At 48.2% G+C, this 14,868-nt stretch overlaps 1 protein-coding gene across 1 annotated transcript in view; it reads right to left on the reverse strand.

Annotated features, from left to right (window-relative positions):
* The window catches only part of LOC145361300 (NFU1 iron-sulfur cluster scaffold homolog, mitochondrial-like), a 30,084-nt gene extending 22,481 nt beyond the window's left edge, over positions 1-7,603 (reverse strand). Inside the window, exons 1-2 of the mRNA XM_080216952.1 lie at positions 7,496-7,603; positions 4,796-4,905 (exon numbers count right to left, since the gene is read on the reverse strand). Coding sequence (XP_080073078.1) covers positions 4,796-4,905; positions 7,496-7,536 — 151 coding nt within the window. The 5' untranslated portion in view covers positions 7,537-7,603. The remainder of the gene's footprint in view (positions 1-4,795; positions 4,906-7,495) is intronic.
* Between the last annotated feature and the right edge of the window lie 7,265 nt (positions 7,604-14,868).

A 14,868-nucleotide genomic window follows, 5' to 3' on the forward strand; every position in this document is an offset into this window, starting at 1 on the left:
TCAGACTGCCAACACTTTACAGGTGAGATTATTTCAAAGCCTTGGTAAACAATACAGAATCAATACGAAGGCCCCAGAGTCTGGAGAAGCCATTGTTCCCAGAAACTGGGACGATGGGACATTTATCACACCATCAAAACCCATTTATCACATGCATTCACTTCTGTATCATAGACAGACAAGGATAGCTGGACGCAACCGATGACCATGAAGCACCCAGGACAACAGACCCACCCAATGTGATCACTTCAAGCTATTGGTATCAATGAAATCCTGTATTACAATATTCTGGACTCCAGAGAACAGGATAAGTATCTTCAGAATCAGCCGAGATACAGACTGGACTTCACTGGGTCCAGACTGATTCTCCCCCATGCATGTGTAAATCAAACCGTTTTTAAGTTGAAGTTTATTTATTAGTCACAAGTAAGGCTTACACTTAACACCGCAAAGAAGTTACTGTGAAACTCCCCTAGTCGCCACACTCCGGCGCCTGTTCAGGTCAATGCACCCTTACCAGCAGGTCTTTCAGACTGTGGGAGGAAACCGAGGCACCTGGAGGAAACCCATGCAGACACAGGGAGAACGTGCAAACTCCACACAGGCAGTGACCCAAGCCGAGAATGGAACCCGGGTCCCTGCCGGTGTGAGGCAGCAGTGCTAACTCACTGTGCCACCGTGTCGTCCCCTGTGCCACTGAACAGAGAACTTAGAACAGTACAGCACAGTCCAGTACAGGCCCTTCGGCCCTCAACATTGTGCCGAACCATGTCCAATCCCAAAATCAAGCTGTCCCACTCCCTATTATTCTGGTGTGCTCCATGTGCCTGTCCAATAACTGCTTGAAAGTTCCTAAAGTGTCCGATTCCACTATCAGCGCATTCCACACCCCGCGCTGAAGCCTGACACGGACTCAAAGACTCCTTGATTATTCCTTCCTACAAACTCCGAGGAGGAGGCCAGAAGGTTGACGAACTGTGCTTTCCTGCTCAAGGGATTGGCTTTGGTAACCCGATCGGACAGGTCCCACAATGCCCCCCCCCCACCCCCCCCCCCACTCGCTTCCACCCCCACCAGCGCTATTTATTATGGCAGTGGTCAGCCACCTGGTCGGGTTCCATTGCCTCAGCAACTTGGAGAGACAAGTGTGACATGAGTCACGCCTCTGCCTTGGGGCTGGCCCTCTGCCCATCTCTGCAGCTTGCCGGGTGTACACGTGTGCAATGCACACACACACGAGAGAGAGAGAGAGAGAGAGACAGAGAGATTAAACACAGGTTACCCCTCTGAAAGGAGGCACAGCGATTGGCTTCTCTCAGAAAGGAAGGTTTGCCAAGCAGCTCCATAATGATTATAATTAAAGTTCTTCCATTGTCACTGGCATTGCTCGGCAGCAGCCTGAGGGCCACAGAACAGAATCAACATTAGATCAGACATGTGAGAGGAGGCATGATTCAGCACAAACAGTGGCACAGTAATTAAACTGCTGCAAATAGTCAGCTCAGGACTGCTGGGAGGGGGAAGGGTCATCAGATATTATTTACACTCGCAGAGAATATCTCTTGCCAGCGCACTGCCTGCAGACCATTTGGCCCTTTGTGCCTGTGTTCCCTCTTCCAAAGAATTTATTTATTATTGTCCAGAACGCTCTATTCCAAATTCCTTTATTCTCTGCCTGGGTTTGATCTGATTTATTATTGTCACATGTATTGGTATACACGATGACACAGTGGTTAGCACTGTCGCCTCACAGCGCCAGGGACCCGGGTTCAATTCCCGGCTTGGGTGGCTGTCTGTGCGGAGTCTGCATGTTCTCCCCGTACCTGCGTGGGTTTCCTCCAGGTGCTCCGGTTTCCTCCCACACTTCAAAGATGTGCGGGTTAGGTCGATTGGCCATGCTAAATTGACCCTTGTATCAGGGGGATGACAGGGATGGGGCTTGGGTGGAATAATGGTCAGTGCAAACTCAATGGGCCAAATGGCCTCCTTTTGCATTGTAGGAATTCTGTAATTCTCTGAAAAGTATTGTTTCTTGCGCGCTATACAGACAAAGCATACCGTTCATAGAGAAGGAAACAACGAGTGGTTGGGGTGTGGAATACATTGCTTATTGGATAGGCACATGGAGCACAGCAGAATGATAGGGAGTGGGTTAGTTTGATTTTGGGTTCAGACATAACTCAGCACAACATCGAGGGCCGAAGGGCCTGTACTGTGCTGTACTGTTCGATGTTCCAAGAGGATGCAGAATGAGGTGTAGGGAAAGATCAACTTCGTGCGAGGCAGGTCCATTCAAAAATCTGATGGCAGCAGGGAAGAAGCTATTCTTGAGTTGGTTGGTACGTGACCTTCGACTTGAATCAGATTCCACCCAGTCTCTCCCTATCCTGGCAATCTTCTCCAGCCCCATCGCCAAAATCTTCAGCTGTGAAGGTGTGTGATCCAGAATGCCTTCTCTAAACCTCTCCACCCCTCTCTCTTTCTCTATAACTCTCTCTCTCTCTCTCCCTTTAAGACCCTCCAGAAAATCTCCCACTCTGACCAAGTTTTTGGTCATCTCTCCAAACATTTCTCCATGTGGGTGAGTCTCAATTTTGCTTTCTAATGCTCCTATGAAGCACCCAGGTTTTTTAAAAAAAAATTCTTTCTTGGAGTGTGGGCGCTGTTGACTAGGTTTGCGTTTGTTGCCCATCCCTAATTGCCCCTTGAGATGGCAGTGAGCCGCCTTGTTGAACTGCTACAATCCCTGTGGTGTCGGTACATCGCTGAGCAGAGACTGATAGCCAAGTTCCGCACACATGAGGACGGCCTCAACCGGGATCTTGGGTTCACGTCACACGATCTGTTACCCCCATGACTTGCCTGGACTTGCAAAATCTCACGAGCTGTCCTAGCTGGAGACAATACACATCTCTTTAACCTGCACTTAATGCTCTCCCCAATCACATAGTCTGCACCTTTAAAATTTGATTCCCTGTAAAGCCTTGCATTCCAACCATTATCTTGTAAATGGAGTTTGTACATGTATATGGCCTGTTTCTGAACACAACTCCTCACTCACCTGAAGAAGGAGCCTCAGACTCCAAAAGCTCGTGCTGCCAAATAAACCTGTTGGTCTTTAACCTGGTGTTGTGAGAATTCTTACTCTAAGTACACCCAAAGTGCTGTTAGAGAGGGACTACCAGGATTTGACCCAATGGCACAGTGAAGGAAGGACTGATGTAGTTCCAAATCAGGATAGTGAGTGGCTTGGAGGGAAGCCTCCAGATGGTGGGTTTCCAAGTTGTCTACTGCCCTCGTCCTTCGAGATGGTAGTGGTTGTGGTTCTGGAAGGTGCTGTCTGAGGAGTCTGAGTGAGTTCCTACAGTGTAAATGGTACACAATGCTGCTGCTGTTGATCAGTGGTCGAGGAAGTGAATGTGGTGTCAATCATGGGGCGGGGCTGCTTTGTCCTGGATGGTGTCAAGCTTCTTGAGTGTTGTTGGAGTTGCACCCATCCAGGCAAGTGGAGAGTATTCCATCACACTCCTGAACTTGTGCCTTGGAGATGGTGGACCAGCTCTGGGGAGTCAGGAGGTGCAGAATTCCTAACCTCTGACCTGCTCTTGTTGCCTCAATATTTATATGGCTGGGTGCAGTTCAGTTTCTGGTCAGTGGTAACCCCCCCCATCAGGATGTTGATTGTGGGGGATTCAGCAATGGCAATGCCATTGAATGTCAAAATGAAATGGTTAGATTAGCCCTGACTAAATCCTCAGCTGGTGTTGGGAACTGTAGCGAGGTGGTTACATCGCTGGATCAGTGATCTCAGAGGTCTGGGCGAATTATCCGTGGACACATGTTCAATTCCCACCACAAAAGGCAAAGAATATAAATTTGGCTCACGGAGTCAATCTGGGATCAGAACTGCTGGTCTCAGTACTGGTGACGGGGAAACTACTGATGGTCATTAAAAACCCATCTGCTTCACACACATTGTGGTAGCATGGTCCCTTTAAGAGATGAGCCTTCGCAAGCCACATGATCAGATTGGAGCTAATGAAGTGCAAGCCTGTGAACCTGAGCCAATCAGAACTCGGGGAGTGCAGTCCCAGGGCTGGAGAGGTTCAGCTGGAGTTAGCATATTGTCAGTGGACCTGTATTAGTTGTGGCATTCAACCCTTGGTGCATATATTTCTTATTGTTAATTAACCCTCATAGTTAATCGCTGACACATTCCGTCACCTCGAGTTATTAAACACATCCTTCTGGGAAGGAAGCCTGCCATTCTTACCCGACCTTGCCTACATCTCACTCCAGACCCACTGTCATGTGGTTGTCTCTTCATCTCCCGCCCAGTTCTGTCAAAACGCAACAGAAAAGTTGCAGCTCAAGAATCATCATCATCTTCTCAATTAGGGGAGGGAAATAAATGTGAGTCTTTCCAAAGATGCTTGCTCGTATCCCAAGAGTGATACCCCAAGAGGATAATACAGTGGCAGAGTGCTTCGCACTGCAGCCTCACAGTGCCAGATTCCCGAAAGAGGTCACTGTCTGTGTGGAAGCTGCACGTTCTCCCCATATCTGCGTGGGTTTCCTCCAGTTGCTCTGGTTTCCAACCACAATCCAAAATACGTGCTGTTTAGAGTGCACTGACCGTGCTAAATTCTCCCTCCAAGTACCCGAACAAGCGCTGGGGTGTGGCAACTCGGAGATTTTCACAGTAGCTTCATTGCTGTGTTAATCTCAGCCTTACTTGTGACGAATAAATAAATAACTGATTGGAGGAAAAAACATGGTATTTTCAATAGCTTACAGGGAATGGAGAATGATGGTGATGGTCGTAGAATCTTTTGATATCCTGGGAGCTTCCCACTCCATCGGTTGTTGCAGCAAAAACTTCTCACCATGTGGGCTGTGTGTATTCTGAAAAAGAGAAGTTAAGTTCGCAGTAAAGTTCAGCTCGTGAAAACGATGTAGGGAAGACATTCCAATGCTCTGCCACAAAAATAAACGTTCTCCTTCAGATTCAAGTTGCCAGTTTTAGAATGAGAATAGAATGTTGTTATACAGGTGTTAAAATTGCAATTTGCTGCCAATGCAGTAAACAGCCCATCGAATCCCTACAGTGCAGAAGGAGGCCATTTGGCCCATCGAGTCTGTACCGACCACAATCCCACCCAGGCCCTATCCCCGTAACCCCACATATTTACCCTGCTAATAACCAGACTCTAGGGTATATTTAGCACAGTCAATCAACCTCACCCACACATCTTTGGACTGTGGGAGTAAACCAGAGCACCCAGAGAAAACCCACACAAACCCAGGGAGAATGTGCAAACTTCACACAGACTGTCAATCACCATTACAGGTGACACAATGGTTAGCACTGCTGCCTCACAGCGCCAGGGACCCGTGTTCAATTCCAGCCTCCGGTGTCTATGTGGAGTGTGCATGTTCTCCCAGTGTCTGCCTGGGTTTCCTCCCACACTCTAAAGATATGCAGGTTGGGTGGACTGGCCATGAAATATTGCCCCTCAGGTTAGGAGGAGAAGAGGGGTAAATACATGGGGTTACAGGGATAGGGGCTGGGTGGGATGCTCTATCAGAGAGTCGGTGCAGACTTGATGGGCTGAATGGCCTCCTGCTGCACTGGACGATTCTCTCTCTCATCCAGGGGCTGCATGTACTTGTGGCACTGCATTTTTTCATTAACTAAGGAGGTCTGGGTGTGGTACAAATCGAGATAGGGATCTCTTGGACCAAGTGGCCTGCCTCTTAGCTGGAGATATGATGGACCCCCACTCCCACCGCCATGCAAAACTAACACCAACACAAACAAATTGAAATGCACGATACGAACAAAGTGATTGTTTGTCCCAGTAAATGATAATTACGTTATTCTCTCATCTGAACCAAAGGATCGCCAGCAATGGCTTATCTTTCGCACTTCCATATCGTTACCTCTGCTGTCCCCCAGGATCTTCCTTGGTGCACCCCCTCACCACTTCTGTTCTTCAACAACCGATCTATCTTTGTCTTAAATATACTCAATGACTTGGCCTCCACAGCCTCCTGTGACAATGAGGGTGGTGGTGATCTGCCTTCTTGAACCGCCGCAGTCCTTCTGATGTTGGTGTGCCCACAGTGTTGTTAGGGAGGGAGTCTGACGATTTTGACCCTGCGATAGTGAAGGAGCGGTGATATATTTCCAGGTCAGGGTGGTCTGGGGCTTGGAGGAGGCACTGACAGGTGGTCTTGTTCCCAGATATCTGCTGCCCTTGTGCTTCCAGACAAACAAGGAACAAAAAGTACAGCGGGGAAACAGCCCTCCAACCCCGTGCACATCATGGTGCCTGAACTAAACTCAAAAAACATCTTCTGTCCTTATTAGCTCGGCATCCCTCTATTCCCTCCCTATTCATGTACCCATCCAGATGTCTCTTACATGTTGCTAAAGTGGGGTGCTTCCACCCCCTCCTCTGGCAACACATTCCAGGCACCCACCACTCTCTGTGTTAGAAACATCCTGACGCATCTCCTGTGAACTTCCCCCTACAACTTCAGTAGTTGTGGATTTGAAAGATGCTGTTGGAGAATCCTATACATGATGTTGTTGCCCAATGAATCCAAGAGATATTATCATTGAAACACGGTCTCTGCTGGGAACAGTAAAGTTTATTTATTAGGCACAAGTAGGGCTTACATAAACAGTGCAACGGAGTTACTTTGAGACTCCCCCAGTCGCCACACTCCTGAGCCCGTTCGGGTCAATCCACCCAACCAGCACGTCTTTCGGACTGTGGGAAGAAACCAGAGCACCTGGAGGAAACCCACGTAGACACAGGGAGAAACTCTAAACGGACAGTAACCCAAGCCGGGAATTAAATGAGGCTTGTTAAAACTATTTATTTGAAAATAGCCTTAAACTGTTGTTATCAGCTCATTTTGAATTGTTTTAGTAATATATTCTAGCTGGTCCAGAAAAACAGTACAGTCTTGCAAACTGATTTTGATTCTGCCACTGTGAGGCAGCAGCGCTAACCACTGTGCGCACCCCACAGTCAGGTCTGTGGAGGGGGCCTGACTTGGGAGGCATGTGCGCCCTTGCTGAACTCGATGGTGCGGTAATCAGATGAATTGGAGAATGTTCTATTTGTGTTCATTCGAGAAACACGGGCATTGCTGGCTGGGTCAGCATTTATTGCCCATCCCTTGTTGTTCTTGCAGTTGAGAGTCAACCACATCACTGTGGCTCTGGAGTCACATGTAGGCCAGACCGGGTCAGGCTGGCAGATTTCCTTCCCTAAAGGACATTGGTGAACCAGATGGGTTTTTCCAACAATGGGCTCCATTGTCACCAGGAGATTCTTAATTCAAATTTCACCATCTCCTGTGCTGAGATTTGACCCCGGGTTCCCAGGACATGAGCTGAGTATCTATATTAACAGCCTGGTGATAATATCACTGGGCCATGCCCCCTCACTGGGCTGGGAGGTGACAGTTCCAGACTCACCTTGAGGCCAGGATCCAGCAACCCAACTTCACCGCCGCCATCTTTGATACAGGCAGCCCCCCCAGGACCTGCTCCGACAGCTGTCCACCTCCACCCGCCTGCCGCTATTTCTCCCCTTTATCGATCCAACTCCACTTCTGGTTTTGTTTTTAACCCAGGAGAAGTTCAGTTGCAAATCTGCGAGTCTGAAGCGACGGGGAAGTTTGGCTTCTTTGCACTGGCGTCAGGCGCTGGAATCAGACAGCCCCTCCCTGTGTCGCAGATAGAGCGGTTTCTCGGGGCGGGGCCTGGGCAGCAAGGACCCCGGCTCCACAGCTGTTGCTGCAAACACCTGCCTGACACACACTGGGAGAGACAGACAGACAGCTCCACAATGTGGCTGCTACTACACACCTCTGACTGACACACACTGGGAGAACACAGTAAGAAGTCTGACAACGCCAGGTTTAAGTCCAACCGATTCATTTGAAAGTAAACTCACAAGCTTTCGAGATTTATCTCTCCGTCGGGCGAACTTAAACCTGGTGTTGTCACACTTCTTACTGTGTTTACTCTCGTCCAACGCCGACACACTGGGAGACACAGAGACAGAGACCGAAAGAGAGAGAGCTCCACAGTGAGGCTGCTGCTACACACCTCTGACTGACACACACTGGGAGAGAGGGAGACAGAGAGAGCTCCACAGTGTGCGCTGCGACACACCTCTGACTGAGACACGCTGGGAGACAGACAGAGAGAGAGAGAGAGACAGAGACACAGCTGTTGCTGTACACACCTCTGACTGAAACACACACTGTGAGAGAGAAGGAGAGACTCAGAGAGAGAGAGATAGCTCCACAGCTGCTGCTGTCCACACCTCTGACTGACACACACTGGGGGAGAGACACAGAGACAGCCAGCGCCAGAGCTGCTGCTGGAGACACACCATTGGCTGAGACACACTGGGGGAGAGACAGAGTCTTCCACACTAAGGCTGCTGGAAGACCCCTGACTGAGACACACACTGGGTGAGAGAGAGAGGGAAATCTCTGTCATGTGGCTGTGACTACAGCACACCTCTCGTGGGGTGTGGGGTGGGGGCAGTGGTGGAGAGAGAGAGAGAGCTTTATTTTATGGCTCCTGCATCCCTTTAACTGAGACACTGGAGGAGAGGGGGACAGAGAGAGGCAGACAGCGAAAGAAACAGGCAGGTAGAAAGAGACAGATCGAGAGAAAGAGATACAGACTGACAGAGAGAAACAGAGAGTGAGACGGAGAGGAACAGAGAAAGAAAGTGTGAGACAGACAAAGAAGGGAAGAGTGAGAGAAAGATAAATAAATGGATCGAGTGAGAGAGAGAGAGATAAACAGAGAGCCAGACAAAGAGAAAGAGAGAGATAGAAACAGAGACAGACAGATGAAATAGTTCAATGTTTCAGGTCACCAAAACAGAAAATGCTGGGAAATCTCAGTAGGTTTGACAGCATCCATGGAGTGAAATTAGAGCCAACGGTTTCAAAATGGAAGGCCCTTCATCAGCGCTGGCATCATGCTGGAGTTGGTGGAAATCAAGGATGGATCCTTTGAATGCGAAGGCTGGTGGGCTGAAAACTGAGGACAAGGGGAAACCAATCCTGATTCTGGGAGGGAGAAGGAAGGGAGGTAGCGAGGGAAGGGAGGTTGCGTGGGGAGGGAGTGAGAGCAGTGGCATGGGAGATGGGTCGGACATGGTTGAGAGATCTGTCAATTACAGTGGGTGGGAAAACACGAATAAGGAACAGATGCGACAGAGTTGAAACAACTGAGAGAATGAGATGGAGCCCTTACAGGATGTGGGGTGTGAAGAGCTGCAGTCAATGTCGCTGTGGAAGTCGGTGAGCTTGTAATGGATAACAGTGATTAGGTTATCACTGACAATGGAGACAGAGAGGTCAAGGAAGGGAAGTGTCAGAGATGGGGCATGTGAACGTGATAGACGGGTGGAAATTAGAAGCAAAATGGCTAACTTTTTCCAGATTCACACAAAAGCATGAAGCAACACCAAAAGTCATCAACATACTGGCAGAAGAGTTGTGAGAGGGGAGCAACAGAGAATATACCACAAACTCCAGAAAGAGACAGGCATAACTAGGACCCATGCAGGTACCCGTTGCCACATCTTTTATTTGAAATAAGTGAGACAGGTTCAAGAAGAAATTGTTGAATGTGAGAACAAGTTCAGCCAGGAAGAAGCGGAGAGCTCTCAGGCCATCCTGTGGGGAATGGAGGGAGAAAGGGACTGGACATCCATGGTTAAGAACAGGTGGTTTGGATCAAGTAAGTGAAAGTCATTGATATGACATAGGGCATCAGAAGAATCATGGATGTAGGTGGGAAAGGCCTAGACAAGAGGACAGAGGATGGAGTTAAGATAGGAAGATCCAGGCTGACATGATGAGGCTATCTGGACAGTCCTGTTTGGATTTTGGGAAGGAGATAGCAGCATGTTGTCCTGGGTTGGGAGACTGTGAGGTTGGAAGCTAAGGAAAGCTTGATGTTTGGTGATGAGGTCACTGTCAAGGGGAAGTAGGAGGAAATATGGGTTTTTCTCAAAACATTGGCTCGATTCTCTGTCCACAGATGCTGTCAGACATGTTAAAATTTTCCAGCATTTTCTGATTGTGTTTCAGATTCCAGCATTCACAGTAATTTGCTTTTATCTTAATGTTTCAAGTAATCAGAATTGGAATCTACAAATCTAATATTTCAATTCTTACTACATGATATGAATTTATATGTTGGAAATGATAGAGGCGAGCCAGTGGATGTGGTCTTTCTTGATTTTCAGAAGGCGTTTGACAAGGTACCTCACAAGAGGTTATTGCAGAAGGTAAGGGGGCATGGAGTGGGGGGTAGGGTGTTAGCGTGGATAGAGGATTGGCTGTCAAATAGGAGGCAGAGAGTGGGGGTCAATGGGTGCTATTTGGATTGGCGGTTGGTGACTAGTGGAGTGCCCCAAGGGTCGGTGCTGGGGCCTCAGCTATTTACCATTTATATCGATGATCTGGAGGAGGGAACCGAGTGTATGGTGTCGAAATTTGCTGATGACACCAAGATTGGTGGAACGGCAAATTGCGCGGTGGGTGTGGAGAGTCTGCAGAAGGATCTAGATAGGCTGGGCGAATGGGGCAGGAACTGGCAAATGGAATTTAATGTTGCCAAGTGCGAGGTGGTCCACTTTGGTAGGAATAATGGTAGGAAGGACTATTACTTACGTGGCGAAAAACTGCAGCAGGCGATGGTGCAGAGGGACCTCGGGGTCCTTGTGCATGAGTCGCAAAAACCCAGCCTGCAGGTGCAGCAGGTGGTCAGGAAGGCGAATGGGATGCTGGCCTTCATAGCGAGGGGGATTGAATATAAAAGTAGGGAGGTCTTGCTGCAGCTGTACAGGGCACTGGTGAGGCCGCAGCTGGAGTACTGTGTGCAGTTTTGGTCGCCGCACTTACGCAAGGATATTTTGGCCTTGGAGGGAGTGCAGAGGAGGTTTACTAGGCTGATGCCGGAGTTGAGGGGGTTGAGCTATGAGGAGAGGCTGAATAAACTAGGCTTGTACTTGTTAGAGTTTAGAAGAATGAGGGGAGATCTCATTGAGACATATAAGATGATGAATGGGATGGATAGGATAGAGGTGGAGAGGTTCTTCCCACGCAGAAAGGACAGTAGGACGAGGGGGCACAGCCTCACGATAAAGGGGGGAGCGGTTTAGAACAGAGTTGAGGAGGAACTTCTTCACTCAAAGGGTGGTGAATCTCTGGAATTCTCTGCCCGTTGAAGTGGTGAAGGCTGCCTCGCTAAATATTTTTAAGACGCGGGTTGACGGATTTTTGATAAGTGAGGGGATTAAGGGTTATGGGGAGAGGGCGGGAAAGTGGAACTGAGCCACGACAGATCAGCCATGATCTTATTGAATGGCGGGGCAGGCTCGAAGGGCTAGATGGCCTACTCCTGCTCCTATTTCTTATGTTCTTAAATCATCCTAATTCTATAATCTAAAACAAGTTTTAAGCAAATATCAAGACAGGAATATGGGAAGAAAAGACAATGGAGGACCTGTGATGGGGCTCTTTCATGGGATGCATGGAAACTTTATTGTTCCAGTTCCACTCATGTTTCTCCCTTCCCCTTCATCTCTTTATCCAGTGACTGTATCAGTGCCACTTCCTGTTCTTAACCTGATTCAAATTTATCTCTTCCTCGTGGCTTCACATGGCCCATGTCGTCTTCTTCTCAGCCTTGACATCTGTATCTCTATTTCTAATTTGACACTTGCTAACCAATATCGCCAGCATGCTACCACTTCATTGCTAACACTTTTTCCACCCCTCCCTCTCCCTGGAAGGAGGAAGTTCCATTTTCCAAGTTTCTAAGTTGCATCTGTTCCAAAGATGTCACTTTCCATCTTCCACGAGCAAGGATTCCTTTCCACTTCAGTTTGTAGTATCCTGAACTGGATCCATCAGATTTTGTGCACTCTCTTCTCATCCAATTTCCTCCCTCCCAGAGATAAATTTAGGTTCCCCTTGTCATTTTGCAGCCCAGTGCTTAAATAATGTTTTAAAATTTAAAGTTTATTTATTAGTGTCACAAGTAGGCGTACATTAACATTGCAATGAAGTTCGTGTGAAAATCCCCTGGTCGTCACACTCTGATGCCTTTTCGGGGACACTGAGGGAGAATTTAGCATGATCAATGCACCGAACCAGCACGTCTTTCGGACTGTGAGAGGAAACCGGAGCACTGAGAGGAAACTCATGCAGACACGGGGAGAACATGCAAACTCCACACAGTGACCTGAACTGGGAATTGAACCCAGATCCCTGGCACTGAGAGGCAGCTAACCACTGTGCCACTCCCTTCACCATTTCTGTCAACATGAAATACATATTTTCTGACCCTGCCGTCCCTCCGCCTTACTCCCACCGACATTCCAAAGGGATTGTTCACTCCATGGCATCCTAATCCACTCCTGAATCACTCCCAACAATCCATCTCGACAGCCTCTTATCACACTGGCACAGAAACTAAGGAACTACTGAAGCTCACAGAAGCAGCAGTGTGTACTTTCTGCAGGCTGCACTGCACCAACTCAACAAGGCTCCTTTGACAGCTTCTTCCATACCAGTGACTTCTACCACCTTGAAGGAAAAGGGCAGCAGATGCATGGGAACACCAGCTGCAAGTTCCCCTCCAAGTCGCTCAGTATCCTGACTTGAAAGTATCACTGTTCCTTCATTGTCTCTGGGTCAATCTGCTGGAACTCCCTTCCTACAGCACTGCAGGAGTTCCTACCACACACACCGCAGTGGTTCAAGAAGGCAGTGCACCAACAATGTTCTCAGGGGTAATTAGTGAATGGGAAATGGATTGCCCACATCCCACAAATGAATAAAAAGACACAACACCCTTTTACTTCCCCCCTTGCAACCTCCAGAACCCGAAGCACTCCTTCCAGAAGGAACAATGTACTTGCATTGGTTTAGTGTGGCTTCCTCTACTTTAAGGAGACCACATGGAGTTTGGTGACCACTTTATGGAACACCTCAATTGAGACCAAAACATGGGATCCTGAACTTTTAGATCATACAATCCTGACAATGCAGAAGGAGGCTCTTCAGCCCATCAAGCTCACATCAACAACAATCCCACACAGGTCCTATCCCCGTAACCCTGAGTATTTACCCTGTTAATCACCCTGACAGTCAGTGGCAATTTCGCATTGCCAATCCACCGGGAGGAAACCCACGCAAAGACGGGGAGAACGTGCAGACTCCACACAGACAGTGACCTGAGGCTGGAATCAGACCCGGGTCCCTGGTGCTGTGAGGCAGCAGTGCTAACCATTGTGCCACCGTGCCGCCCATGAACTTCAGTTCACTTATGTTATTCCCACCAACACCACCCCCCTCTAAATTTTATCTTGGCTTCTGGTATTACTCCACGAAAGTTCAACCAAAGGTTGAGGAACAGCACCTCATCTTTCGATTCACAGGGTTGGACAAAGATACTGCCAAGACTTGAGAATTCTACCCATCAGGAAAGATTTGAGAAGCTGTGGCTGTCATCGTTACAATGGAGGAGGTTGTGAATAGATTTAACTGCATTAAATGAGGGCCTTTGAGTGAGTGGACAGGATCTTTCATTGAAAGGTCAATCACCAATAGTACCGACTTCATGTCATTGACAGAGGGACAGGGATAGGGGTAGCAGGGTGTGGAGGGTAGGTTTTCCAGTTAGAGGATGATAGGGCCTGGAATCCACTTTCTGAAAGAGTCGTGAAAGCTGAAATCCTCGTTTTCAAAGTGTTCCTGGATATACACTTGATGTGCCAGAATCAGCAAGGCTACAACCTCAAAGCTGAAGGATGTGGATGGTTTGGAGAGGCTATTTAGACGTGGTTTACCAGAATGTTGCCTGGTCCGGAAGGTATTAGCTGTGAGAGGTTGGATAAAATCGGTTTGTTCTCGCTGGAATGACGGAGGTTGAGGGGTGACCCGATAGAGGTTTATCAGATTGAGTGGCATGGACAGAGTGGAACATCAGATACTCTTTTCTAGGGTAGAAAGGTCAAGTACTAGAGGACATAGGTTTAAGGTGCATGGGGAAAAGTTGAGAGGAGATGAGTGAGGCAAGTTTTTTTTACACAGAGGATGGTGACTATCTGGAATGCACTACCCGGCAGGGTGGTGGGAGCAGGTACGATCGCGGCATTTAAGGGGCAACTAGACAGATACGTGAATGGCATGGGAATGGAAGGATATGAACTCTGGAAGTGCATATGGTTTTAGTTTAGGCAAGCATCATGATCAGAGCAGGTTTGGAGAGGTGAAGGGCCTGTTCCTGTGCTGGACTGTTCTTTGTCCTGGTGAGTGATATTAGGTTGGTTATTTATCAGCTAAAACATAGTTGACCAAGCCGCTTTCTTCTGTATTGGCAATTTCTGATCCTATGATCTGATGCTTTTACTCTATCTCTTGCCAGACGTGGTACCTGAGCTCATGAGTATGGTCAGCACTTTCTGTTTCTGCCAAAGGTTCACTACCTCGTCTGGGACATGCTGATATTTCCCACCCCTCAAAACAAATTAGCGACAGATATGGACACACATCACACACAACCTTTAGAACCTGTAACAGTGGAGAGGCATTCTGGATGAGGTCCAGTTCCACCATTGCACAATCTGGGTTGCACTTTGTGTTTTCTTTGCTGCTGATTGAAGCAAAAGAAAGCTAGATCAACAGTTCACAAAAGCAAATGGGGTTCGGTTGAATGGCCATTGGCCTTGTGTCAGGGCGATTAGTCGGGTAAATTTGTGAGGTTACGGGGATCGGGCCTGGGTGGGATTGTTGTCGGTGCAG

This window comes from Carcharhinus amblyrhynchos, chromosome 34 (genome assembly GCF_965287045.1).
Source record: "Carcharhinus amblyrhynchos chromosome 34, sCarAmb.v2.hapA, whole genome shotgun sequence".
Lineage (NCBI taxonomy): Eukaryota > Metazoa > Chordata > Chondrichthyes > Carcharhiniformes > Carcharhinidae > Carcharhinus > Carcharhinus amblyrhynchos.